Below are 26,984 nucleotides of genomic sequence, written 5' to 3' on the forward strand. Positions count from 1 at the left end.
CACATATGAGGGAGTCTGTGTGTGGGGCTCATGCCGCATTTGGGGGGGCTGTATGGGGCTCAATACTTTTGGCCACAACTGTATATGTAGCAGAGCCAATCGAGTCATACACATATTAGGTATCACCGCGCTCAAAATCGTCCGATCTATCAATAAAAAAAAGGAATTAACCCGAATACTAAACGACGTAGCGGGAAAAATAATTGAAACGCCAGAATTACAGTTTTTTGGTCACCGCGACATTGCATTAAAATGCAATAACGGGTGATCAAAAGATCGTATCTGCACATAAATGGTATCCTTAGCCCCCAAGGGTGGTTTGCACGTTCATGACCGGGCAAATTTTTACAATTCTGACCACTGTCCCTTTATGAGGTAATAACTCTGAAACGCTTCCATGGATCCTGGTGATTCTGACAATGTTTTCTCGTGACATATTGTACTTCATGTTAGTGGTAAAATTTCATTCAAATAACTTGCATTTATTTGTGAAAAAAACGGAAATTTGGCAAAAAATGTTAAAATTTCGCAATTTTCCAACTTTGAATTTTTATGCCCTTAAATCACAGAGATACGTCACACACAAAACTTAATAACTAACATTTCCCACATGTTTACTTTACATCAGCACAATTTTGGAACAAAAATTTTTTTTTTTGTTAGGACGTTATAAGGGTTAAAAGTTGACCAGCGATTTCTCATTTTTGCAACACCATTTTATTTTTACGGACCACATCACATTTGAAGCCACTTTGAGGGGTCTATATGATAGAAAATACCCGAAAGTGACACCATTCTAAAAACTGCACCCCTCAAGGTGCTCAAAACCACATTCAAGAAGTTTATTAACCCTTCAGGTGCATCACATGAATTTTTTGAATATTTAAAAAAAATGAACATTTAACTTTTTTCGCAAAAAAAATACTTCAGGTTTCTTTATTTTACCAAGGGTAACAGGAGAAATTGGACTGCAAAAGTTATTGTGCAGTTTGTCCTGAGTACGCTGATGCCTGATATGTGGGGGGGAACCACTGTTTCGGCGCATGGCAGAGCTCAGAAGGGAAGGAGCGCCGTTTGACTTTTTCAATGCAAAATTGGCTGGAATTCAGATCGGACGCCATGTCACGTTTGGAGAGCCCCTGATGTACCTAAACGGTAGAAACCCCCCTACAAGTGACACCATTTTGGAAACTAGACCCCCCAAGGAACTTATCTAGATATGTGGTGAGAACTTTGAACCCACAAGGGCTTCACAGAAGTTTATAAAGTACAGCGGTACAATTAAAAAAATCATATTTTTTCCACAAAAATGATCTTTTCACCCCCAATTTTTATTTTCCCAAGGGTAACAGGACACTAAAAGTTATTGTGCAATTTGTCCTGAGTATGCTGATACCCCACATGTGGGGGTAAACCACTATTTGGGCGCATGGCAGAGCTCAGAAGGGAAGCAGCGCCATTTGACGTTTTTGGCTGGAATTGAGATCGGACACCATGTTGCGTTTGGAGAGCCCCTGATATACCAAAACAGTAAAAACCCCCCACAAATGACACCATTTTGGAAACTAGACCCCCCAAGGAACTTATCTAGATGTGTGGTGAGCACTTTGAACCCCCCAGTGCTTCACAGAAGTTTATAACGCCCGGGCGTGAAAATAAAAAAAATCGTATTTTTTCCACAAACATGATCTTTTAGTCACCAAGTTTCCCAAGGGTACCAGGAGGAATTGGACCCAAAAGTTGTCCAATTTGTCCTGAGTACGATGATACCCCAAATGTGGGAGAAAACTACTGTATGGGCACACGTCAGGGCTCGGAAGGGAAGTAGTGACGTTTTGGAATGCAGACTTTGATGGAATGGTCTGCGGGTGTCATGTTGCTTTTGGAGAGCCCCTGACGGGGTGTATCCAGGGGGGGGCAGCCGGGGCAGTTGCCCCGGGCGCAGCCAGCAGGGGGGTGCAGTCAGGCCACCTAATGCAGCGGTCTGCAGTGTCCTCCCTGGCGGCTGCGTTCTGCCGCCCTCCGTCCTGTGTGTCGGCTGTTCTCTGTGTCAGCTGTCAAGCTGACAGCCGGCGCAGAGGAGGCCGCGCCGGCTCCCAGGCAGCAATTGTTGTACTTGGCGTCTATACAGACGCCAGTACAATTGAAGCTCTTACCAGAGCGCCGGGTCAGAGCGACGTCAGCAGCGTGATCAGGTCATGTGATCACGCTGCTGACGTCACTCCCCGGCGCCCAGAGCGAACGCTGGTGGTAAGTGTGCTCCTCTGTGGAGCTGAAGAACCACCGAAGATGGGAGATGGGGGGTGTTCATGAGTGGGGGGTTAATGAGTGGAGATGGGGGCTTAATGTGGGGATGGGGGTTAATGAGTGGGGGGGATTAATGAGTAGAGGGTTAATGAGTGGAGATGGTGTTAATGTGTGGGGATGGGGGTTAATGAGTGGGGATGGGGGTTAATGAGTGGGGATGGGGGTTAATGTGGGGATGGGGTAAATGAGTGGGGGGGTTAATGTGTGGGGGTTAATGAGTGGAGATAGGGGTTAATGAGTGGAGATGGGGTTAATATGTGGGGGTTAATATGTGGGGGTTAATATGTGGGGATGGGGGTTAATGAGTGGATATGGGGGTTAATGTGGGGATGGGGTTAATGAGTGGATATGGGGTTAATGTGTGGGGGGTTAATGAGTGGAGATGGGGGTTAATGTGTGGGGGGTACATAATGTGTGGGGGGATTTGGGAGTAGGGACGGGGTTATTGAGTGGGGATGGGGGATACTTAATGTGTGGGGGGATTTGGAGTGGGGATGGGGGGTTATTTATTGTGTGAGGGATTTGGAGTGGGGATGAGGGATTTAATGTGTGGGGGGATTTGGAGTGGGGATGGGGGGTACTTAATGTGTGTGGCGGACTGGGGATGGGGGATTTGGAGTGGGGGGATTTAATGTGTGGGGAGATTTGAGGACACAATGAAGAATATGTATGTATGAGGAAACAGTATGGGGGATGGGTGCAGACAGTAAGGGGTGTGAACGGGTAAATGTATGTGGACACAGTATGAGTAGCGATGGGAAAAATGTATGTGGACACAGTATGGGGAGTGAGGATGATGGGATGTGTGCAGACACAGTATGGGGAGTCAGGGGAATGTGTGAGCAGACAGTATAGAGAGTGTGGGGGTAAATATATGAGGAGACAGTATGGTGAACAGGTGGGATGTTAGAGGAAACAGTACGAGGAGGGAGGGGAATAGTGTGAGGCGACAGTATATTACAGATATTTTTATTTGGGAGAATTATAATGACACTTCTATCTTTAAGGGCATCGTGTGGAGATTTGCTGCAGAAGACCGGAGAAGATGGAAGTCTGCAGAGACGAGATGTGGATAAGAAAACGCATCATGGGGTCTGGACAAGAAGAAGAAAAGGAGGACGACTCCAGAGACGACGTCATCTATAAGGTACCTGGATGTAAATAATATTTGTGACACTGACTTATTCTCTTAATTTTATTTATGTTAGGAACATTAAAGGGGTTGTCCAGGTCAGTGATGAGTCTGCAGTCATTCTATGTGACTGCAGACTTCTGAATTCTCACAGTGCCGCTTGAACGCTGTTAGGATTCTCTTGTGCTGGTAATATACATACCTACGGTCACATGCTGACTAGACGTGTGTGGCGTCACTCAATGAAAATGAACAGAGCGAGGCCGGACACGTCTAGTCAGAATGTGGATAGAAATATATAAATCACATACTTGTGCTGTGCTGACTGTACATCGGCAAGGGAGAATCCTAAAAGTGTGCAGTGCATTCGTTGTGAGAATTCAGAAGCTGCAATGTCAGGATTCAGCTCTGCAGGTTCCAGTGTCATCACATGGACACCTCACTCATATGCGATTTTCATAGTTATGGTCTTGTGACAACGAGCATCTCATCCTGCTTTCAGTATTTTACTGGACATTGAGAGCATTAGGGAGAGCAGCTCGTGGGTACATGGCTAAGTGTGCAAGTCGCATATGTACCTGGGGGGGGGGGGGGGCGCCGAAACAAATTCTTGCCCCGGGTGCCAGAAAGCCTAGATACGCCTCTGGCCCCTGATGTACCTAAACAGTGGAAACCCCCCACAAGTGACTCCATTTTGGAAACTAGACCCCCTAAGAAACTTATCTAGATGTGTAGTGAGCACTTTGAACCCCCCCAAGGGCTTCACAGAAGTTTATAACGACCGGGCGTGAAAATAAAAAAATCGTATTTTTTCAACAAACATGATCTTTTAGTCCCCAATTTTTTTATTTTCCCAAGGGTAACAGGAGAAATTGGACCCCAAACGTTGTTGTCCAATTTGTCCTGAATACGCTGATACCCCATATGTGGGAGAAAACTACTGTATGGGCACACGTCGGGGTTCGGAAGGGAAGTATTGACGTTTTGGAATGCAGACTTTGATGGAATGGTCTGCGGGTGTCATGTGGCATTTGGAGAGCCCCTAATGTGCCTAAACTATTGAAACTCCCCACAAGTGACCCCATTTTGGAAACTAGACCCCCCATGGAACTTATCTAGATGTGTGGTGAGCACTTTGAGCCCTCAAGTGCTTCACAGAAGTTTATAACGCCTGGGCGTGAAAATAAAAAAATCATTTTTTTCCACAAAAATTAAATTTTTGCCCCCAATCTTTTATTTTCCTAAGGGCAACAGGAGAAATTGGACCCCAAAAGTTGTTTTGCAATTTGTCTTGAGTAGGCTGATACCCTATATGTGGGGGTAAAACACTGTTTGGGCGCATGGCAGAGCTTGGAAGGGAAGGAGCACCATTTGACTTTTTCAACGCAGAATTGGCCGGAATTGAGATCTGACGCCATGTTGCATTTGGAGAGCACCTGATGTGCCCAAACAGTGGAAACCCCCAATTCTAACTCCAACCCTAACCCCCAACACACCCCTAACCCTAGCCCTAGCCCTAACCCTAATGGTAAAATGGAAATAAATACATTTTTTTAATTTTATTATTTTTTCATAACTAAGGGGGTGATAACGGGGGGTTTGATTTACTATTTATTTACGGCGGGTTTTTATGTTTGGCAGCTGTCGCACGCTAAGAGACGCTTTTTATTGTAAAAATAGTTTTTGCATCACCACATTTTGAGAGCTATAATTTTTCAGTATTTTGACCCACCAACTCATGTGAGGTCTTATTTTTTGCGGGACGAGTTGATGTTTTTATTGGTATCATTTTTGGGCACGTGACATCTTTTGATCGCTTTTTATTCCGATTTTTGGGACGCAGAATTAACAAAACCTAGCGCTTCATGAATTTCTTTTGGGGGGGTGCGTTTACACCGTTCTGCGTGCGGTAAAATTGATAAAGCGGTTTTATTCTTCGGGTCAGTACGGTTACAGCTATACCTCATTTATGTCTTTTTTTATGTTTTGGCGCGTTTATGCAATGAAAACAATTTTATATAAAAAATAATTATTTTTGCATCACTTTATTCTGCAAGCTATAACTTTTTAATTTTTTTGCTGATGATGCTGTGTGGTGGCTCGTTTTTTGCGGGACAAGATGACGTTTTCAGCGGTACCATGGATATTTATTTGCGTCTTTTTAATCGCGCGTTATTTTACTTTTTGTTCGGCGGTATGATAATAAATCATTATTTTTTGCTTCGTTTTTTAATTTTATTTTTAAAGGGGTTAACTAATGGGACAGTTTTATAGGGCGGGTCGATACGGATGCGGTGATACCAAATATGTGTACTTTTATTGTTTTTTTATTTCCAAAAAATGAATTTATTAGGGAATATATATATTTTTTTTAATTTATTTAGCGATTTTTTAAAAATTATTTTTACACTTTTTTTCCTTTTTTTTAACTTTATTACATTGTCCCAGGGGGGACATAGCTGTCATGTGACAGATCGCTGATCTGTCACATCACAGATCACTGCGACAGATCAGCAATCTGTCACAGGCACTGCACAAGGCTTCCTCGTGCCTGCGCTTTGCACATTGCGCTGCTGTGGGGGGCTCAGGGAAGCACGGAGGGAGCCCCCTCCCTGCTGATGCTTCCCTTTAACCCACGGTACACCGCGATCATGTTTGATCGCGGTCTGCAAGGGCTTAACGTGTCGGGGGCGGTCCGTGACCGCCCCTGACACATTGTGCCGGGTGTCAGCTGTGATAATCAGCTGACAACCGGCCGCGATCAGCGGCGCTCACCACGTGGGCGCCGCTGATCTCTGTGACGTACTATCCCGTCCCTGGGAATTAAGTCCCAGGGCACATGGACGGGATCGTATGTCACATGGCAGAAAGGGGTTAAAAACGTCAGCTCGTCCTGCAAAAAATAAGCCCTCAATGGCCATAGTGACGGGTGCAAGGGTCCTAAGTAGTGATGAGCGAATTTGTTCAGAAAACAATCGCCAAACATAAATTCGGCACGAATATGGCACATTTGGATTCGTGATCGGAAACACGAGCAAAATTTTATAAAATCGGTAAAAATCGGTAACATTCGGTAAAGAAATCCGGGAAAATATCTGCGTTGCCACAGAAGTATTTTCAGCACTTTAGCAACGATAATGGTGGTGTATCATGAGCGTTTGCCACGTGTTTGATGAGGGGAGGAGTGTCATGCTCGCCATGTCTGTTATGTCCGCCATGTCTGTTTTACCTCATGACCCTGGAGCGGTGTGCACGCGCATCTCATGTCTGCTATCCTGCTTGTTCCCTAGAGCAGTGGGCACACTCACCTCATGTCTGCTGAGCTGCAAGATGCCTGCGTTTCTGTTTTGCCTTCTGTGATCTTCGCGTCATGTCTAGAATCCATGATCATCATGTGTCTTTCCTAGGATCCTGCACGGTCTGGTTCTGCAATCATCTCGTCATGTCTGAAACCTTGATCATGTGACGTTTCCTAAGATCCTGCACTGTCTGGTTCTGTGGTCATCTCGTCATGTCTGAAACTCTGATCATGTAACCTTTCCTAGGATCCTGCACTGTCTGGTTCTGCAATCATCTCGTCATGTCTGAAACCTTGATCATGTGACTGCGCTCTGTGATCCTGGAGCATCTGAACTAGGAAGTGCTCCCCTGGTCCTGACCCAGAAAAGGAGGTGCTGTGCCCTATATTAGACCGCCCCTTCCTGTGCTCACAGCCTGAGTATTGTGTGGTGTCCCTGCATGGCTGCTTGGTCTGTGGGGCGCGCCCTCTATTCTGTGCGTCTCTGCACACGCTTCGTACTCCATCTCTTGTCCCGTGCCTTGTCTTATGTTTGTCCGTTGTGCCATGTTCGTCCTTGTCCTGCTTGGACTTGTAGTCCTTCAGTTATTCTCTTCCTTGCCTGTTTTCGCTATGCCTTGTTCCTCCCTATGGTCTCAGTCTTTGCTTGCTCTGCCTTGCTCTCTCCTATGGTGCTCTGTAGTGCCCCCTGGCACACGCACCATCCCTCCTTTCTTTCCTTTTGTGCTCTTTTCCATGTCTAGTCCCAAGGCTCTGCCTTGGCCCGACTCTGGGCTTCAGCCTACGCTCCGCTGCTAGACTCTTTCCTATTATGCTCTCTTGCACATTTCTAGGCTAGTCCCAAGGTTCTCCCTTGGCTCGGCTCTGGGCTTCGGCCTACGCTCCGCTGCTAGCTCTGTTCTTGCTCTGACCTGTTTCCATGTTTCTGCCTATGCTTCCGTCCCTGGTTCCGTACACTGCCTAAGCTCTGTCTTGTTTCTCTTCTTGTCTTCCCTTGCGCTGTTTCTTCATGTGCCCTTTGCATGCGCCTGGCCTTCCTAGCCTCCTGTTTGTGCCCTAGCCGTGCCCGCCTGCTTGTGCCTCAGCCGTGCTCGTCGGTCAGTGACAGCTGTGTCGCCTGCCATGCCTTGGCCGGGTTCGCTGGAGTCTTGCCCGTCTGTCAGTGCCGCAGCCTGATCAGCTAGCCAGTGCCCCAGCCGTGCCCTGTGTGCTCCCTTGTACTTCACGCTGTTTCCGCACTGTGCTCTCTAAAGCACGCGCAGGCCCTCGCCTGCCCATGGCATACCTCCCCGTGCTTCTGTAAAAGTACGCGCAGGCTTTGCCATGTCCCCTGTCGTGCCCTCTTGCACGCACAGGCCCTAACCCTGTCCTGGGAACTTGAACCCTGGCGTGTCTCCAAGCACGCACCCTGCCTTGAACCCTGGCGTGTCTCCAAGCACGCACCCTGCCTTGAACCCTGGCGTATCTCCAAGCACGCACTCTGCCTTGAACCCTGACGTGGCTCCAAGCACGCACCCTGCCTTGAACCTTGGCTTGCCTGCCGGATTCCTGAAACCTGCCGACCGTTGCCAGAGGTCCGGAACCAGGTGACTACGGCCTGATATCCGGGGCTGATGTCTGCAGCCTGATTCCTGGACCCTGTCGGTCGTTGCCAGTAGTCCGGAGTCCGATGCCATCGCACCCTGTCTTGGATCCTGGTGTGTCCTAGCATGCATCCCTTCTAGGAACTCTTGTGTGATCCCTATCACGTATCCTGTCCTGGACCCTGGTATGTTTTCATGCACGTGCTATGCCTGGAACATTTGGCGTGCCCTTGCACGCATCCTGCCGTGTTTCACTGTTTGTGCCCTGCACCAGATTCCCTGTTATGCCTTGCACCTGAATAAAGTGTGAATCCACGTTTGAGGAAGAAACTGTGTGACCTCGCTTTATGTTTGGTATCCTGTCCGTCCTGTTGTCAGACACTCAATAGTGTCCCCTGAGCCGGCCGTCTGGTCCAGCTGCCGTGGTGGCTCACCCCCTCGGTCTTGCCCCTGACACTCCCTGTACAGGGGGTGGGTTCTCACTAGGTCAGCTTGCCCTAGGTGGGTGGGTGCCACGGCCCAGAGGGTCCACTCTAAAAAGGAAAATGGGCTCAGCAGTAGCCGAGTCCGTCACAAGGAGGTTTTCAGAGCTCAGAGGGGCGGAGTCCTTGTAAACAGTCTTTTTTTTCCATAACTCTGTGTGCACATTGCGGCTAGCCAATCAGGGAGCAGGAAACACCCACAATGTCCTGACACAATGGCTTGTGTCATTGGCTGCTGAAATCACGTGTCCCTCTCCATATAAATAGCGGACATCTTGTTTTAGCGCCATTTTGACAATGTAGCAGTGCAGAGAGGCTGCTCCTGATGCTGGCACTGTTAACAGCAAGATTTTAGCTAGTTAGGTGGTTGTATATCAGTTAGATAGTATAGCGCGCTACTGTCCAGCACTTTTTTTTTTTTTTTTTAGCCATTACTGATGTCCACAGACAAAGCGGCAGGACACATGTCCTCCAAGTGTGTCGTGCACTGCTTCTGTTGTTCTCCATGCACGAGTATAGCATTCTAATTAATATTTTTTCACAAGCTAAATGTGAAAGAGCCTGCTGTATCCCACCTTGTCATTTAATGCTGTGATGATATGAAACTGTCTGCAGACCTAAGGCGCATTAAAAAAAAGATTAAAAATTTTTCTGCTGCTGAATGCCACGTTGTCATTTTGTGACAGTGATATGAACCTGTCAGCAAACTTAAGGCACATTAACCCCTTTCTGACATCAGACGTAATATCCCGTCCATGGGACTCGGGCCCCTATGCCCATGGACGGGATAGTACATCTAGCGTGATCAGCGGCGCCCACGTGGTGAGCGCCGCTGATCGTGGCTGGATGTCAGCGGATTATCACAGCTGACACCCGGCACTATGTGTCAGGGGCGGTCACGGACCTTCCCCCGACACGTTAACCCCTTGCACACCGTGATCAAACACTATCGCAGTGTACCGGGGGTTAAAGGGAAGCATCGGCAGGGAGGGGGCTCCCTCCGTGCTTCCCTGAGCCCCCCACAGCAGCGCAATGTGCAGCGCTGCTGCGGGGGGCTCTTTCCCTGCAGGTCCCCGGATCCAAGATGGCGAAAGGGACCTTCGGGGGCCTGCAGGGAGCTGGCTTCCTCAGTGCCTGCAAAGTGCAGGCAAGGAGGAAACCTGCTGATCTGTCACAGTGATCTGTGATGTGACAGATCAGCGATCTGTCACAGGACAGTGATGTCCCCCCTGGGACAACCTAATAAAGTTAAAAAAAAGTGTAAAAATAATTTAAAAAAAAAAAATTCCCTAATTTTTTGGAAATAAAAAAACAAAACAATAAAAGTACACATATTTGGTATCGCTGCGTCCGTACCGACCTACCCTATAAGACTGTCCCATTAGTTAACCCCTTTAGCGAACCCCTTTAAAAAATAAAAAGCGAAGCAAAAAATAATGATTTATTATCATACCGCCGAACAAAAAGTGCAATAATGCGCGATCAAAAAGACCCATATAAATATCTATGGTACCGCTGAAAACGTCATCTTGTCCCGCAAAAAAAATGAGCCACCACACAGCATCAGAGAAAAAAATAAAAGTTATAGCTCGCAGAATAAAGCGATGCAAAATAATTATTTTTTTATATAAAACTGTTATTGCATAAAAGCACCAAAACATAAAACAATTACATAAATGAGGCATCGCTGTAACCGTACTGACTCGAAGAATAAAACCGCTTTATCAATTTTACCACACGCGTAACGGTGTAAACGCACCCCCCAAAAGAAATTCATGAAACGCTGGTTTTTGTTCATTCTGCGTTCCAAAAATCGGAACAAAAAGCGATCAAAAAATGTCACATGCCCGGAACATGATACCAATAAAAATGTCAACTCGTCCCGCAAAAAATAAGACCTCACATGACTCGGTGAGTCAAAATATGGAAAAATTATAGCTCTCAATATGTGGTGATGCAAAAACTATTTTTACAATAAAAAGCGTCTTTTAGCGTGTGACAGCTGCCAAACATAAAAACCACCATAAATAGTAAATCAAACCCCCCATTATCACCCCCTTAGTTAGGAAAAAATAAAATTAAAAGAATGTATTTATTTCCATTTTCCCATTAGGGTTAGAGGTGTGTTGGGGTAAGGGTTGAAGTTAGAATTGGGGGTTTCCAATGTTTGGGCACATCAGGTGCTCTCCAAATGCAACATGCCGTCTGATCTCAATTCCAGCCAATTCTGTGTTGAAAAAGTCAAATGGTGCTCCTTCCCTTCCAAGCTCTGCCATGCGCCCAAACAGTGTTTTACCCCCACATATGGGGTATCAGCCTACTCAGGACAAATTGTAAAACAACTTTTGGGGTCCTATTTCTCCTGTTGCCCTTAGGAAAATAAAAAATTGGGGGCAAAAATATCATTTTTGTGGGAAAAAAATATGATTTTGTTATTTTCACGCCCGGGCGTTTTAAACTTCTGTGAAGCCCTTGGGGGTTCAAAGTGCTCACCACACATCTAGATAAGTTCCTTAGGGGGTCTAGTTTCCAAAATGGGGTCATTTGTGGGGGGTTTCCACTGTGTACATCAGGGGCTCTCCAAAGGCAACATGACACCTGCAGACCACTCCATCAAAGTCTGCATTCCAAAACGTCACTACTTCCCTTCCGAGCCCCGACGTGGGCCCATACAGTTGTTTTCTTCCACATATGGGGTATCAGTGTACTCAGGACAAATTGTACAACAACTTTTGGGGTCCAATTTCTCCTGGTACCCTTGGGAAAATATAAAAATTGGGGACTAAATGATCATGCTTGTGGAAAAAATAAGATTTTTTTATTTTCACGCCCGGGCATTATAAACTTCTGTGAAGCACTGGGGGAGTTCAAAGTGCTCACCACACATCTAAATAAGTTCCTTAGGGGGTCTAGTTTCCAAAATGGGGTCACTTGTGGGGGGATTCTACTGTTTAGGTACATCAGGGGCTTTCCAAACGGGACATGGTGTCCGATCTCAATTCCAGCCAAAAAAGTCAAATGGCACTGCTTCCCTTCCTAGCTCTGCCATGCGCCCAAATAGTGGTTTACCCCCACATATGGGGTATCGGCGTACTCAGGACAAATTGCACAATAACTTTTAGTGTCCTGTTACCCTTGGGAAAATAAAAATTGGGGATGAAAAGATCATTTTTGTGGAAAAAATGATTTGTTAATTGTACCGCTGTACGTTATAAACTTCTGTGAAGCCCTTGTGGGTTCAAAGTTCTCACCACATATCTAGATAAGTTCTTTGGGGGGGTCTAGTTTCCAAAATGGGGTCACTTGTGGGGGGTTTCCACTGTTTAGGCACATCAGGGGCTCTCCAAACGTGACATGGCGTCCGATCAGAATTCCAGCCAATTTTGCATTGAAAAAGTCAAACGGCGCTCCTTCCCTTCTGAGCTCTGCCATGCGCCGAAACAGTGGTTCCCCCCTACATATCAGGTATCAGCGTATTCAGGACAAATTGCACAATAACTTTTCCAGTCCAATTTCTCCTTTTACCCTTGGTAAAATAAAAACAATTGAACCTGAAATATTTTTTTTTAAATATTCAAAAAACTCCTGTGAAGCACCTGAATGGTTAATAAACTTCTTGAATGTGGTTTTGAGCACCTTAAGGGGTGCAGTTTTTAGAATGGTGTCACTTTTGGTTATTTTCTATCATATAGACCCCTTAAAGTGGCTTCAAATGTGATGTGGTCCGTAAAAATAAAATGGAGTTGTAAAAATGAGAAATCGCTGGTCAACTTTTAACCCTTATAACTTCCTAACAAAAAAATGTTTTGGTTCCAAAATTGTGCTGATGTAAAGTAAACATGTGGGAAATGTTACTTATTAATTTTTTTGTGTGCTGTATCTCTGTGATTTAAGGGCAAAAAAATTCAAAGTTGGAAAATTGCAAAATTTTCAAAATTTTCGCCAAATTTCCGCTTTTTTCACAAATAAACGCAAGTTATATGAATGAAATTTTACCACTTACATGAAGTACAATATGTCACGAGAAAACAATGTCAGAATCACCGGGATCCATGGAAGCGTTTCAGAGTTATTACCTCATAAAGGGACAGTGGTCAGAATTGTAAAAATTGGCCCGGTCATGAACGTGCAAACCACCCTCGGGGGTAAAGGGGTTAAAAATTTTTATAATTTTTCAGTTGCAAAAACTTAGAAAACCCGCCATGTCACACGTCAGTTTGTTGGGTTTAATTAAGCTGTAGAGGCCTGATCCAGAGGCCAAAAAAAAAATCTTCTGTTCCTAGTGTCATACAGTAGGGGACCTGACTTTCAAATACATGATACAGAACGCCATATTTCATCTTGGAATTTACTGTTGTTGAAATTCAGCTGTTTGCAGAGGTGGTGCAGAGTTTAAAATCTAATTTTTTGTTGCTAATACTGTGCTCCTCCCACACTATCTGAGCAACATGACTGGGAAAAAGTGAGGCCGTGATGGAAGGGGAATTAGGTGTTCAAGTTGTATGTGCGGTAGGTGGTAATGTTTGTGAAAGCACTAGTGATGCAACGTCACGTCCTATGCAAAGACAATTGACAACTTGTGTTACTGTACAGGCTATACCACTACCTTTCTTTGGCAGACGCACAGTCTTGTCGATGATGCAAGAAGGAAATACAGAAAGGGAAAAAACATTTTTAATTTTTAAAAGGTAGATTACGCTTTCAGCTAAGGAACAAGAGGATTACTCAAAAATATAACGTGACTTATCACTGAGTATAATAAAATACCATACATGTATAGAAACTGCGACAAAGATTACTGATTGCATTTTAAAAATAACCATTATTATAAATCAAGGAAACTGTCCCTGTGTAATCACAGCATGTAAGAATATATGTGTGTACTGAATGTGTGTAATATATATATATATATATATATATATATATATATATATATATATATAGCGTATGTGTGTATGTTGTATAGCTCTATGTTGTAGAATGGGTGTGTACTATATGTGTGTATGTTGAATATACTATGGTGTGCGTGCTGTATGTTTGTTATGTGTGTTGTATATGCGTGTGTGCTGAATATATGTGTAGTATGTGTGTTATATGTGTGTGCATGTGTGATGTGTTGTGCTCACACACATTTTGTTACCTGTATTATAAATGTAAAATAAATATTCATGAAATTCACTCTTCTTTCCTTACTTCAGGTTTGTGCCATGTTATTATAGGGTTGTCCAGGAATACTATATTACCTAATGTGACAAGAGAAATGAAGAATTGATAGTGCGCACTGAATGGCTCAATTGCCAAGCCCACACTCCAAAAAACAGCGAGTACACTACTTAGGTGCAATAATTTTGAATTAATGGCATCCATTCATATACTTGATGGCCGTGGGCAAGCCTCAGCAATGTTACCACCCAGCGCGCCTAAGGGCCTTGGCACCGGTGGCAGAGTATGCCTGAACATCCACCTTAAATTCATGCTCACAAATAGAAGTGTTAGGCTGTGTGCACACGTAGCAATTTTTAAGCGTTTTTGCCGCGATTTTCGGCGCGAAAACGCTTAAAAATCGTGTACAGAACGCACCCCATGCATTCCTATGGCATTCCACACATGCTGTGCTAATGCTGCGCTTTTTTCCGTGGCGGAATCGCATCACGGAAAAAAATCGCAGCATGCTCATTCTTTTGTGCGGAATCGCAAAGAATTGCCGCGATTCCGCACCCATAGGAATGCATGAGAATCGCTTACTTCCCGCATGTGGCTATGCCCACCATGCGGGAAGTTAAGCGTCTCATGTGCGGTTGGTACCCACGGTGTGGAGGAGAGGAGACTGTCCTCCAGGCCCTGGGTACCATACCCCTGTAAAAAAAAGAATAAAAAATAAAAAATCGGGTATATTTACCTTCCGGTGTCCCGCGCTGCATTCCCGGCCTAGCGTTCCCAGTAATGCCTTGCGGCAAGGTCCTGTGATGACGTAGTCTCGCAAGATCGCTATAGTAACGTGAGTCTACTTCATCACAGGTCTCGCAAGGCATTACTGGGAACGCTGAGGCCCGGGATGGCAGCGCGGGACGCCGGAAGGTAAATATACCCCGATTTTTTATTTTTTTTTTAGCATTTTAACATCCTATCTTTTACTATTGATGCCGCATAGGCAGCCTCAATAGTAAAAACCTGGTCACACTTGTAAAACACTGTTTGACGAGTGTGACCAACCTGTCAATCACTTTCCAAGCGATGCTTCAAATCGCTTGGAAAGTGCTTGAATAACGCACGCGAAAATCGCGAACATAATCGCGGTGAAAAAACCGCGCGATTTCTGGGAAGGAGTCCGGTTTTTAGTGAGCGTTTTAAAACGCTATGTGTGCACATAGCCTTAAAGTGTTTTTTGATGAATGACCCTTAGAGCTTGTCTACCAAAAATGTTAGCAGCTAGGACCCCACCTTTGTTGGGATCCCAGTACATGGCAGTGGATTGTCACCTCTATTGGGAGCTTGCAATACCAGGAGGTGCTTCACTGTGTACTGTACATAACTCCCATTAGATCAATCGAGAGTTCAGTATACATATATACCCCCCATTCTAACAGTATAACTGACCACGGCATTTACCATTCAGCACTGGTGTCCATGCTTCAAATCCGCCGCGCGTCACATCTCTGACGTTTTCATTTGCCGGTTTCCTTTAAAAATCTGACTGATGTGTCCTAAGAGTCATTCATCCAAAATCGCCTGAACTATCTTAGCTACGTCCTTTATATTTATGTCCAGTGTCCTCAGGTAGCGCCACAATTCACATAAGTTTGTTAAATAAAAAAACTACAAATTACAACACATTTTTTACATCCACAAATACATTTTTAGAGGTTTGATAAATGTTATTTGGGTGCTTGTTCATGTCACCAAATTGAAATATAAAAGTAAAATATAGTATTAATAGTAAACGTAAACCCTGGGAGCTGTGCTCCAACGTATAGAAACTGACATGGTTCAGGCTTGTACAAAATGCTATTTTTATAGAATGATCCTGTATCTAGCTGTTTCTTAATATTGCTAACTAGTCAGACTGACGGCGGCCATAGATACAAAGATAAATTACTGGTAGGTGACGTTCACAACAAAATCATAGGAGTATCATTCGGAAAACTTAGGCGATTTTTTTCTCAATTGTCATGCGTATAGAATCCGCTTTTATACTTCAGCAAATATTAAAAACTGAAAAGACCTAATAGTTTCCTGTGTTAAAGAATTGCAATGCATCCATTAAAATCAGATGCTGTACGGTGGTTCCATTTCCTTGTGCAAGCATAGACTTGAATGGGTGAGTCTCATCTGACACATGGAATAGTGCATTATGCGCACATTTGGTCCAGGAGTAAAATATCTGCACCGTCCCATTGAATAACATTGCTCTGGGTGTTTTCCATTTGCTGCCTGTTTTCTCACGGACAGCACTCCGGCAGAAGATATGGTCGTGCGAACTTGGAGTTGAAGAATTTTTTCTCAAAAAGACATTTATCACCAATTAGTGTGAAGTTTTGATGGTGTTATGATTGCACCTGTAGGGTATGTGCACACGTTGCGGATTTGGCTGCGGATTTTTCTGAATCCGCAGGTAAAATGACCTGCGTTTTACCTGCAGATTTTGTGCGGATTTCACCTGCGTTTTTACACCTACGGATTCCTATAATGGAAGAGGTGTAAAAACGCTGTGGATTACTCACAAAGAACAGACATGCTGTGGAAAATAAACCACAGAAAGTTTGAGCAGAATTTTCTGCAGCATGTGCACAGCGGATGTGGTTTTCCATAGGTTTGCATGGTAATGTACACCGCATGGAAAACTGCTGTGGATCTGCAGCATGTACACATACCCTTATCATCCCGCTCTGCTCATAGTGTATAGGACTGCAGCAGACAAGCGTGTACGGGCGCTTAGGTCTGTTTCACACATCCGTTTTTTGGCATCCGCCATCCGTTTTTTGCATCCGTTTCTGTGTGAAAAAACGGATCCGTTTCGGTTTTACCGCAAACGGATGCAAATGGATCAGTTTTTTTGACGGATACGCGGTAACCGCGAATGGAAGTCTATGGGACCAAAAAACGGATCCTCCAAAAAAAATGGCGGATCTGTTTTTTAACGAAAAACGACGGATTTGGACGGATTTTAAAAAACGGAAGTGTGATCCAGGCCTAACCTGTTTCCATCAGCCCTAGCAGAATGAATGGAGCAGCATGGCACATGTTCAGCCATCTTTCCACTAAAACTTGTGTTCATGTGATTGCTGCACTAAGATAAATAGGGGGCTCTTCACACTCAACTAAGTAATTGGTGGGAATTCCCCTGCAGATCAGCTCCTATCTAATCTGCAGTGGAGCGACCACAGTTAATTTTTGCAGTTGGGTTTTATTAAAAGTTTTGCAGTGTTTGACTTCTACAAGCTCTCTGTTTCCCGCACATTGCTGGCTGCTGACTTAGATTAACTAAGAATCTGTCAGTGACCTTGTTCTGAAGTTTATTGTAACTCTTGTATCAGTCTTTTTCTGAGCTTCTTCCAGCTGATTTATGACTGCATGAAAGCTCACCTCAACTTTAATATGGGTTATGTTAATAAATGAGCCGAGAAGAGCTAAGAAAAAGTCAGAAGAGTTACAAACTCCCTGTCGAACTGTCAGATCTTTGGTTAACTTCAGTCAGCAGCCATCAATGTGCAGAAAAACAAAGAGCTTGTAAAAGAAAATAGTGGCAAAATGTGTAATGAAAACCACTGAGAAAAAAATATTTGTAGCCCAAAATACATTGCATTTAAAAGGAATCTGTCAGCAGGTCTTAGCTACCTCATCTGAAAGCAGCTCACCGACACAAAAAGAGGACTTAGAAATCCTCCAAAAATTTTTCGAAATAAGGCAGAGATGCTTACCTGCTCAGGCCTCCAAACAAATGCAGGGTGCAGTGCCCCGATTAACGATGGCAGCAACACAGGTGCAGTAATACCGATGAAACAACCACTCTCATCTGAAAGCAGCATAATGTAGGCAAAGAGACCCTGAATCCAATGATATATCAGTTTACTAGGTGCAGCGGTTGTGACACAATCAGTTTATAGATTTATCATGCAGCAGAGCTGAGAAAGCTGCCCCCGTCCCCACCAGTCTCAGGTTGTATAATGTCTATAGACAGTGAGCTGCTTATCAACTGTGAGCTGCTTATCACAGGAGTGAGCCGAGTCAAACTAACATAAAGAAACAGTGGTAGTTCGGGCAATGATAATCACCAGGTGATAAAACCTTCATTGTATGTAAACAGCACACAGCCTGACATGTGACACATTGCTGAAATCTGTTTTTTAACCCCTACCTCATGCATGCTGATGTCAGATTATATAGCAAAAACCTGCTGACAGATTCCCTTTAAGAATAAAAAAAAAATATTCCCAAAGGTGTCCATATCCTTCCAAGTGGTAATATTTCCCACTGGATTTTGCAGTATCTATGAGATGTATAACAGGGGAGGATTCCCCAACATATACTTCTGATGGGGGCCACTATACAGATGTAGGTTTTGTACTGGATGCCTGTGTATGGACCAGTGCAGCCTGCTGCATTATATTCCATGCAGTCATACACATACTGGCCCGTTAGAACACTCTTCTAGCCTACGTTGGGTGACCAAGTGACCACTGACATGTTAGATGTATGCGTCCAGAGCAATACTGAAGTTTAAAGGGAATCTGTCACCTCATTTTTCCCCTATGAGCTGCAGCCACTGCCATCTGGGGCTTAGCTACAGCATTCTGTAATGCTGTAGATAAGCCCCCGATGTATCCTGAAAGATAAGAAAAACGTGTTATATTATGCTCACCCAGGGGGCGGTCCGGTTTGATGGGTGTCACGGTCCGGGTCCGATGCCTCTCATCTTCTAGCAATGATGTCCTCATCTCAACAGGGCAGAGAATTACGCCTGCGCAGAAGCCGTGACAGAAGCAAGGAAGAGGACTTCATGGCATGAAGATGGGAGGCGCCGGCCCGGACCGCGACACCCATCGGACTGGACCGCCCCCCGGGTGAGTATAATATAACTTGTTTTTCTTATCTTTCAGGTTACATCGGGGGCTTATCTACAGCGTTACAGAATGCTGTAGATAAGCCCCTGATGGCTGTGGCCACAGCTCATAGGGGAAAAATGAGGCGACAGATTCCCTTTAAGACAAGAGGATGTTGCAAAACGCTACAGGAACACAGCCTAAACTATTCTACCCGATGGAGGTCTTGGCTGTTCTGCTTGTGCCTGGTTATTCTGGTTATTACCACTATGTGCTGGGTATAATAACCACTGAGCCTCGCCCTTATATTTTATGTGCTGTGTATAATAACCACTGAGCCTCACCCGTATATGCTATGTGATGAGTATAGGCTCATTCACACGTCAGTATTTGGTCAGTATTTTGCATCAGTGTTTGTATGCCAAAGCCAGGAATGGAACTTACCGAGAAAAAAATATAATTGAAAGACTGACTCCTGTTTTGGAGACATTCCTGGTTTTGGCATACAAATACTCATGGAATACTGATCAAAAATACTGATGTGTGAAAGAGGCCTATAATAACCACTGAGCCTCGCCTGTATAATCAATGTGCTGGGTATAATTACCACTGAGCCACGCCCGTCTATTCTATGTGCTGGGTATATTAACCACTGAGCCTTGCCCGTATATTATAACACTGTTATATCGGGGTAATATCAGAGCCGTGCCTTATCATATTGATACTTTCGCACAGCTGAGGACAGATCTTTGCATCTATGGCCACCGCAGGGTTAAAATAATTCCTCTCTACTGCATGGTTCACTCGGAGGGGCTGGCCTGTGATTTAGGGGACTCTCCGGCTGGTTGTCCCCCTGCTCACCTCTGCAGGGTCCGGCCTGTACTTCAACCAGCAAATCACCCAAGTGACCACCACAGAGAAGAGGGCCAGCACACTGGCCACTGACAAGCATATAGGTCCCGCAGGGGAGGGCGCAGGGGCCCCGCTGTATCTGTTCACAAACACCAGGCCTGCAAACAATAAAACCACCATAGCTATGAAGGAGAACACCACACACACGCAGCCCGCAGTCAGGACGGCCCTTTTACAGCTCTGGCAACTCTCATAACCTCTGCTAGGAGAGGGAGCAGTTGCTGGTTGTGCTTGGTTCGAGGCCGAAAAGGATCCCTGGCCTCGAGTAGCTGCTGCAGCCGCTGAGGCGACGTCGTGCCCCGGCTGTAGCGCGTAGCGATATTCCGCAGCTGCATGGAGCACAGCGCCACCTGCCGTGCCGTGGTGGTAACGCAGTTCCCGCTGCACAGGCGGATGATGGTGGTAGATGGGAGGGAGGATGTCCTGCGGGTACGGGTCGTCCTGCCGCACGTACATGGGGAAGGCCTCCGCCACCTTCGTGTTCACAGGCAAAGCTTCCACCCTGGAGTCCGGGACTACGGTCCGGTGCCGGCATATTGGGCAGCAGAGGCGCCATGGCCGGTCTTCCCTGCGGTGGAGGGTGCTCAGACACTCCTGGCAGAAGGTGTGCAGGCACTCCAGGAGCTTCGGGGCCCTCCTGTCCAGGTCAAAGTAATTGTAGCAGATCTTACACTCGTACTCCTCGTAAGAAGGGGTGAGGTCAGTGCACTGGGTCACGGCCATGCTGGTCTTCATGCCATGCCGTGTGCCCTCTATGGCAGGTGGCGCGGCCTGCAACAGAAAGCACCATTAATTCTGGACGGTACATGTCCGGGTACTCACAGTGCAGGTGGGTGACATGCCACAGGGGTCCTAATGTGACATTGTGCCTCCTCACCTAAGGATAGGGGCGACATAGCTTACGTCTTTAAAGGGGTTTTCCGATTGCAGAAGACCCCTAGATGCAATTTATTTTTAAAAAATGTCTTTTATTCCCCCTCCCCTGGTCCAGCACCAAGTCTCCGCCGTTTCTCTCAGTGTCTCGTCAGCGCTGCAGCCAGTCAGAGAGCTCTTCGGCACTGCCCTAGCAAACGACATGCAATGCTCAGAGCCCAGTGATTGGCTGCAGCAATGTGATGTCAACACTGATGGACAATATCAGACATCGGGAACAATGGCAAAGACTTGGAGCTGGACCTGGGGAGGGTGACTAGGGCAGACATTTTTTTTCTGAAACCAGAAACCCCTTTAAGGTGAGGGTTACATGGCAACATTAAGATCAGTGTGGCATAACACAGCCTGTGACTGCAACACAAAGTAGCAAATGTTTCTGAAGTTGGGACAAAACAGTGACTTTGGCTACAACAGGAGTCACATTGGCAGAAATCGCTCCGTGTCGCTGTTAGATGGCAGCATAATTCAGGTGTATGGGGGGTCACACTGCGGCTGTGCATGGCATCCCACCGCATTCACCAGCATTACGCTGCAGTGTAACAGCGGCACAGAGCAGTCCTGGGAAAATGACATAGACGGGCATATAAATCGGAACGCCGGCAGCTCTCCTGACCTCAGGGTGCCAGTGGCATAGAAATATAGGTAGCTGCCACACTTCGGTCCGGAGAGCCGCTGGCCAGTCCGTGCACAGCATTCCGATCTTGCTCCACGTGACTTTGCCCTAAACGTGTGGGATTTACTGTTGCTGGTCGCTTGCGACTTGTCTGCAGTTTGTTTTTCTTAGGCTCTTTTCGCAGGGCGTTTTTGCTCACGTTCGTTGGGCCCCGTCAAGGCTTGTGTCCAAACCCCCTTCAAAACGGGATTCAGACGTGCCGATGGAGTTGTAGATTATAATGGCGCTGATGGAGAGCGCATGCGCTCTGCCGTGTGCCATTTTCGGGCGTGTACACCTACTGGAGACGGACACTCAGACGCAGTCTGCTACATCCGGGGGTCCACCTCCAGTAGGCATATACATCAGAAAACGATACACAGCAGAGCGCACGCTCTGTATGCACCATTATAGTCTATGGCCCCGCCGGCACATATGTCTGAAACTTTGTCTGCGGGGGGTTCAGACGCGAGCCTTGACGAGGCCAACAAACGTAGCAAAAACGCAGTGTGAAAGGATCCTTATAATAAGGCTACGGTCACATGATCAGTATTTGGTGAGATTTTTACCTCAGTATTTGTAAGCCAAAACCAGGAGTGGGTGGTAAATACAGAAGTGGTGACGTGTTTCTATTATATTTTTCTCTGATTGTTCCACTCCTGGGTTTGGCTTACACATACTGAGGTAAAATACTGAACGTGTGAACGTAGCATAAGATCGCATCTCAAATATAGTCTCCCAACAAGCTGGAGTAATGTTTTTGGTCGTGTGACATGTTGCTATGTAGCTACAGCTTTAGATTGCAATGCAACATTACAACATTGTGTACAAGATGAGGGCTGCAAAGCGACTTTGGCCTTCAGGCATCATGTCAGAGACAGGTCCCTTAAGCGGAAAATATGAGAAATTTATGACTTTGCACAACTGATTTACAATTCTAGTTTGGCCGTAAAATAGAAACTAGTCCACTCCCACACAACTTGTGATCCATAATGACAAAGTCGCTTGTGCCCCTCCACAAAAATTGTAGCAGGTTTGGATTTCTGTCCACAGTTGGATTATGCTGCAGGGCGACTACGGAGAACAGCATTAGGTGCAGTGTGACATGTTGTGGGACCGTAGTCGCTATGGTGGTAGTACTGGCCCGAGTTGTGCTAAAGTTGTAGTAAGCTGAGACTTTGTCTTGTCACAGTTATAGTAAAATGCGCAAATTAAGTGATGTACTAACAGAAAAACTCCCGCCGCCGTGTGCGACTGTAGTCATGAGTCTTCTATAGTTACCTACACATTTCTGCTTTAGCAGTGCCATATAGATGAAGACTTGGGTGTGAGCTGCCCGCATCCGGCACATATGTGTAACAGCATAAAGGGCTATGGATATTTTTATTCACCATCTTATAAACCAGGCGGCCTGACGTTAATTCTAATACTAAGCCGCCCATGATGTTAATATATTGAATAAAGTGACTAGCTGATCACAATGCAGGTGTACTCACAATTCCCCGGAGGAGTAAGGAGATGTCACTTGTAGAGATGCACTGGCCGCCCCGTCCGGCGTTAGTGAATGTGACCAGTCATCGATATGTAGTGATGTTCAGGGTATCAGCGTCGGCTCTGGATGACAGTATTGCTCTTCATCCGGCTCCTTCCTTTGTCTCCTCCTTGTGATGCTCGCTTGGAAAGATGTTTTTCTCTCTTTTGAATTCATCTCATTCTTGTGCCACCTCGAGCCGTTGTCGCTTGCTGAGAAGCCATGGCAGGCTACATTTCTCTCGCAGGCTCGCCATCACTATATTGTCATCTTCCCCGGTTGCCAATGCCTTTCTGGTTTTATAACAAAGGCTGCATCTGCCGTGCTCTTTGCTTGGTGTCTTCTGCTCGCTGCCCAGTAATGTGATGTAACGCACAGGCTTTGTATGCAGGATTCCTCTTGCTAATGTGCAGGATCTGACTGGTCTGGAGGAGAAACAAATAGCAGCATCTTTCACCTTTTCTTCTCCTTCCTTGCAGCTGATTTATTTGTATACAAAGGCGAAGCGTCCCCGTGCGTGATATTTATACAGCATGCAGTCAGTGTATACTGTACATAGTCTGTGCCGCCTCTTATTGGATAGAGCGGAGCGTAGGAAAAAAGCCATAAGGTAGAAATGTCTACATGTCCAAAATGGGGAACCCGACTGGGGAATATTTTAAGAATTCACATTTTAATGCTTGGCAATCAAATGGTTAATTACAATACAGTAACTCCACACTTTAGACTTCTAACTCCAGCTCTGATTACTGCAGAAGGTACAGCTTCCAAAAAAAGCACCTGCTCTATGTGGCCTAAGGGTGTGTTCACACAGAGGATATGCAGATCCAAAAAATCCACAGTTTGTTTTGAAGTCCAGGGAAGGACATTGAATCTGTATGGTGTTACCTGGGAAGAAGCTGCTTTGCAAACCTCGGCCTACAAATGGCAACGCAGCTTTTCCCATGTAAAACAATTGGATTTGTTGTATAAGCGATTTTTACACCAAAATCTGTGCGAAAATATTCAGTGTGAATTTAACAGTACAATTTCACTTGACAACTGGTCTCCTGTAGGAGGTCTAACTTTATAATGGTGCCAGCATTTTCGCTTTAGCAACTAAGATGAGCACATTTGGGTGGAGTAAGACGACACCAGTGACCTGCTCATTGTTACGGCAGCTCTGTAGCATGTCTGTTTCAGAAGTGGACCAGTGGGATTAATATTGGAAAGCCCTTAGGCCTCTTTCACACATCAGGTTTTCGCCGTCAGGCGCGATCCGGCGCTTTTGACAGAAACCGGATCCGGCGAAATGCAATGCCGGATCCGTTTTCCCCCCCATTGACTTGCATTTGCGCCGGATCGCGCCGGATGGCCATGCGTTTCATCCGGTTTTCGCAGGATCCGGCAATGTGTCGCGATCCGGCGTCTGGAAAAAACGGTGACTGTAACGTTTTTTGTCTCCGTCGAAAAAGCCGGACACGCCGGATCCGGCGCGTCCGGCTTTTTCACACAATGAAAGCCTATGAGCGCCGCAATGCGCCGGATCCGGCGAAAGCCGGATCCGTCGGCCGGATCCGGTTTTTTGGTCTGAGCATGCTCAGTAGCTCTGCCCACAAGACATATATATAAAAGCAAGACAGTGGGACCCACAGCCACACCCAACATGCCACCCAAGACAGCAACCAGGCGCAAGAGAAGGCAGGAGACCACTGCAGCACCATCCGCACCACCACCACCCCAAATGGAGCAGCAAATAGAACATGCTGAGGAGGGGAGGCCAGCAGCAGATGAGAGACGGTAATTATCAAATCCCCCATTCCTCCAAACTAGGGCTATTGAATATCAAGATATTCATTGGCCCTTTGTTTCTCTTTATTCAACAGCCGCCCAAGAGATGCAGCAGCAGCAGCAGCACTGGCTTCACTGGCAGCAGCTGTAACACCACCCACAGCCATGGAGTCTGGCCAGCAAGAGGACAGCACATCTTCTGGGAGCCCTCCCTCGCATCGTCAGCGTTTGACGGTAAGTTTTTATTTCCAAAATCCATCTTCTCTGTAATATATGTCTATTCATTGCCTTTTATTTCAAAACAGGAATCACAAGATGAAGAGGAGCTCCCAGAAGAAGAAGGAAGGGGTGGACAGACACTTGGAGTGGGCTCACAATTCGTAAGTTTTTTGCATCAAACGCAGAAACACAACATCACACTACACACAACACATAGAAAACAATGTTCTGCAGACCACACACAGCAAACAAATGCCTACATCCAAAGACATAACTTTTTTTGTTTTCTTCTCTAGTCTTCCCAATCTGGTGCTTGGCCAAGAGGTCCTCGCAGTGCCTCCCAGGGTCGTCGGCGACAGCAACGCGGCGGTCACCAGCGTGTAAGTATAAATATTTTTGCTTTGTTTTTTTGCACTTTTTATTTCATTTCTTTTGTGGAGGCTAATTATGTTATTTTTGTCTTTTTCTTTAACAGCCTTCACAGCGTGCTCCCGACTCTGACGGTGAGGATGGAGGGATTGATGTGGACCGCCTCATCGATCTCGTCAGAGAAAGGGAGCCGCTCTGGAATATGGCTGACCGCCGCCACGCTGACCTGATTGTTACCCGACGACTCTGGGAGGAAATCTGTTCTCTCCTTGTGGGCCGCTGGGAGGACCTCAAAGCTCGGGCCCAGATTAAAGAGCGTAAGTATATACAGTACCGGTTGCTTGATGTAAACCAGTGTTTCCCGAACTCCAGTCCTCGTGGTCCCCACGGATCATGTGTTCAGGATTTCTATTTACTATAGAAATCATGAAAACATGACCCCTGGGGACCATGAGGACTGGAGTTTGGGAAACACTGATGTTGTATACTAACCACTCCTTTCTTGTTTCAGGGAACAGAATTGTGAATCGGTGGCGGTCTGTGAGGGATCGTTTCAAGAAGGAGTTCAATAAAGAGATGCGGGCCCCGAGTGGATCTGGAGGACGCAGGAGCAAGTACAAGTACGCAGAAGCCCTGTCGTTCCTCCGGGAAACAATGGTCACCAGAAGGTAAATATTACACACCACATGTGAAAAAAAATGTTATATGTAAAAAAATTTTTCAGCCAGGGCCATACCATGTCAGTATTTTAATTGTTTTTTTTTCTCTTAATTCCACAGCACGGTGAGCAGCACTCGGGAGCCGGCACGATTGGACCCTTCTGAGGCGATCCCTGAGGAGACCGGCACCGAGGGACACTTCGACCGCCCCGGTACATCTGCATCTTCCCAGCCTTCCCACACATTTGACCCATCTGTCCCATCCACCAGCACAGGAGCATCGTGGCCGCCTACATTACATGAAGCTGCTGGTGAGGAGATCGCTTTCCCTTTACCCCACCCTTCTGCCCCTGCCACCTCTAGTACACCTGCGGGTACTGGGCGGCAGCGGCAGAGGGGTCAGGAAAAGAGTTATGCGCCAGAGTTCTTGCATCTGAATGCATCTTTCCAGAACTGTCTCAAAGTCTTGTCAGAGCAAATATCCGCAGGCTATCAGCAGATCAACTCCAGCATTCTGGAGGTGAAGACACTTCTGCAAACCATGCATTCAGAAGCAAGATCTTCGCCAAACCACACCTTTTTCAGGTCTGTTGTGGAGCGCATGGAAACGCTCTCTCCTGCCCAGCAGATGCATGTAATGCATTCATGCCACGCTGCTCTCCAGCAAGTTACCTCCCAACCTCCTCCTCCTCCCACCACAGTAGTTCCTCCACCTGCACCCCCTCCAGCCACTTTCCATTCTCCCCCTCCTATTACATCTACACCCCCTCCAGCCACTTTCCATCCTCCCCCTCCTATTACATCTACACCCCCTCCAGCCACTTTCCATCCTCCCCCTCCTATTACATACCATCCACCTCCAGCCACTTTCCATCCTCCCCCTCCTATTACATACCATCCACCTCCCCAGCACCATCCACCTCCCCAGCACCATCCACCTCCCCAGCACCATCCACCTCCCCAGCACCATCCACCTCCCCAGCACCATCCACCTCCCCAGCACCAGCAACCTCCCCAGCACCAGCAACCTCCCCAGCACCAGCAACCTCCCCAGCACCAGCAACCTCCCCAGCACCAGCAACCTCCCCAGCACCAGC

The 26,984-nt window shown here is 46.2% G+C and overlaps 1 protein-coding gene and 1 long non-coding RNA gene across 3 annotated transcripts in view; one reads left to right on the forward strand and one right to left on the reverse strand.

Moving 5' to 3' along the window:
* Positions 1-18,952: 18,952 nt before the first annotated feature.
* Positions 18,953-23,920, reverse strand: RNF228 (ring finger protein 228). 2 transcript variants are annotated; one of them, XM_073581123.1, is made up of 2 exons: positions 22,836-23,920; positions 18,953-20,525 (listed from the first exon to the last, which is right to left on the reverse strand). In XM_073581123.1, exon 2 carries the CDS (start codon positions 20,487-20,489, stop codon positions 19,668-19,670), a length of 822 nt encoding a protein of 273 aa, XP_073437224.1. In that variant the 5' UTR covers positions 20,490-20,525; positions 22,836-23,920; the 3' UTR covers positions 18,953-19,667. The 2 variants fall into 2 exon arrangements, with proteins under 2 accessions (XP_073437224.1, XP_073437225.1); XM_073581124.1 differs by lacking the exon at positions 22,836-23,920 and adding an exon at positions 20,632-20,974.
* LOC141095236 (uncharacterized) overlaps positions 20,223-26,984 on the forward strand; it is a 32,915-nt gene continuing 26,153 nt past the window's right edge. The window contains exon 1 of the long non-coding RNA XR_012233345.1: positions 20,223-20,358. This is a non-coding gene — a long non-coding RNA (uncharacterized lncRNA). The remainder of the gene's footprint in view (positions 20,359-26,984) is intronic.

The sequence above is a fragment of the Dendrobates tinctorius genome, unplaced genomic scaffold, assembly GCF_039654945.1.
Source record: "Dendrobates tinctorius isolate UK_male_01 unplaced genomic scaffold, ASM3965494v1 ptg000069l, whole genome shotgun sequence".
Taxonomy (NCBI): domain Eukaryota; kingdom Metazoa; phylum Chordata; class Amphibia; order Anura; family Dendrobatidae; genus Dendrobates; species Dendrobates tinctorius.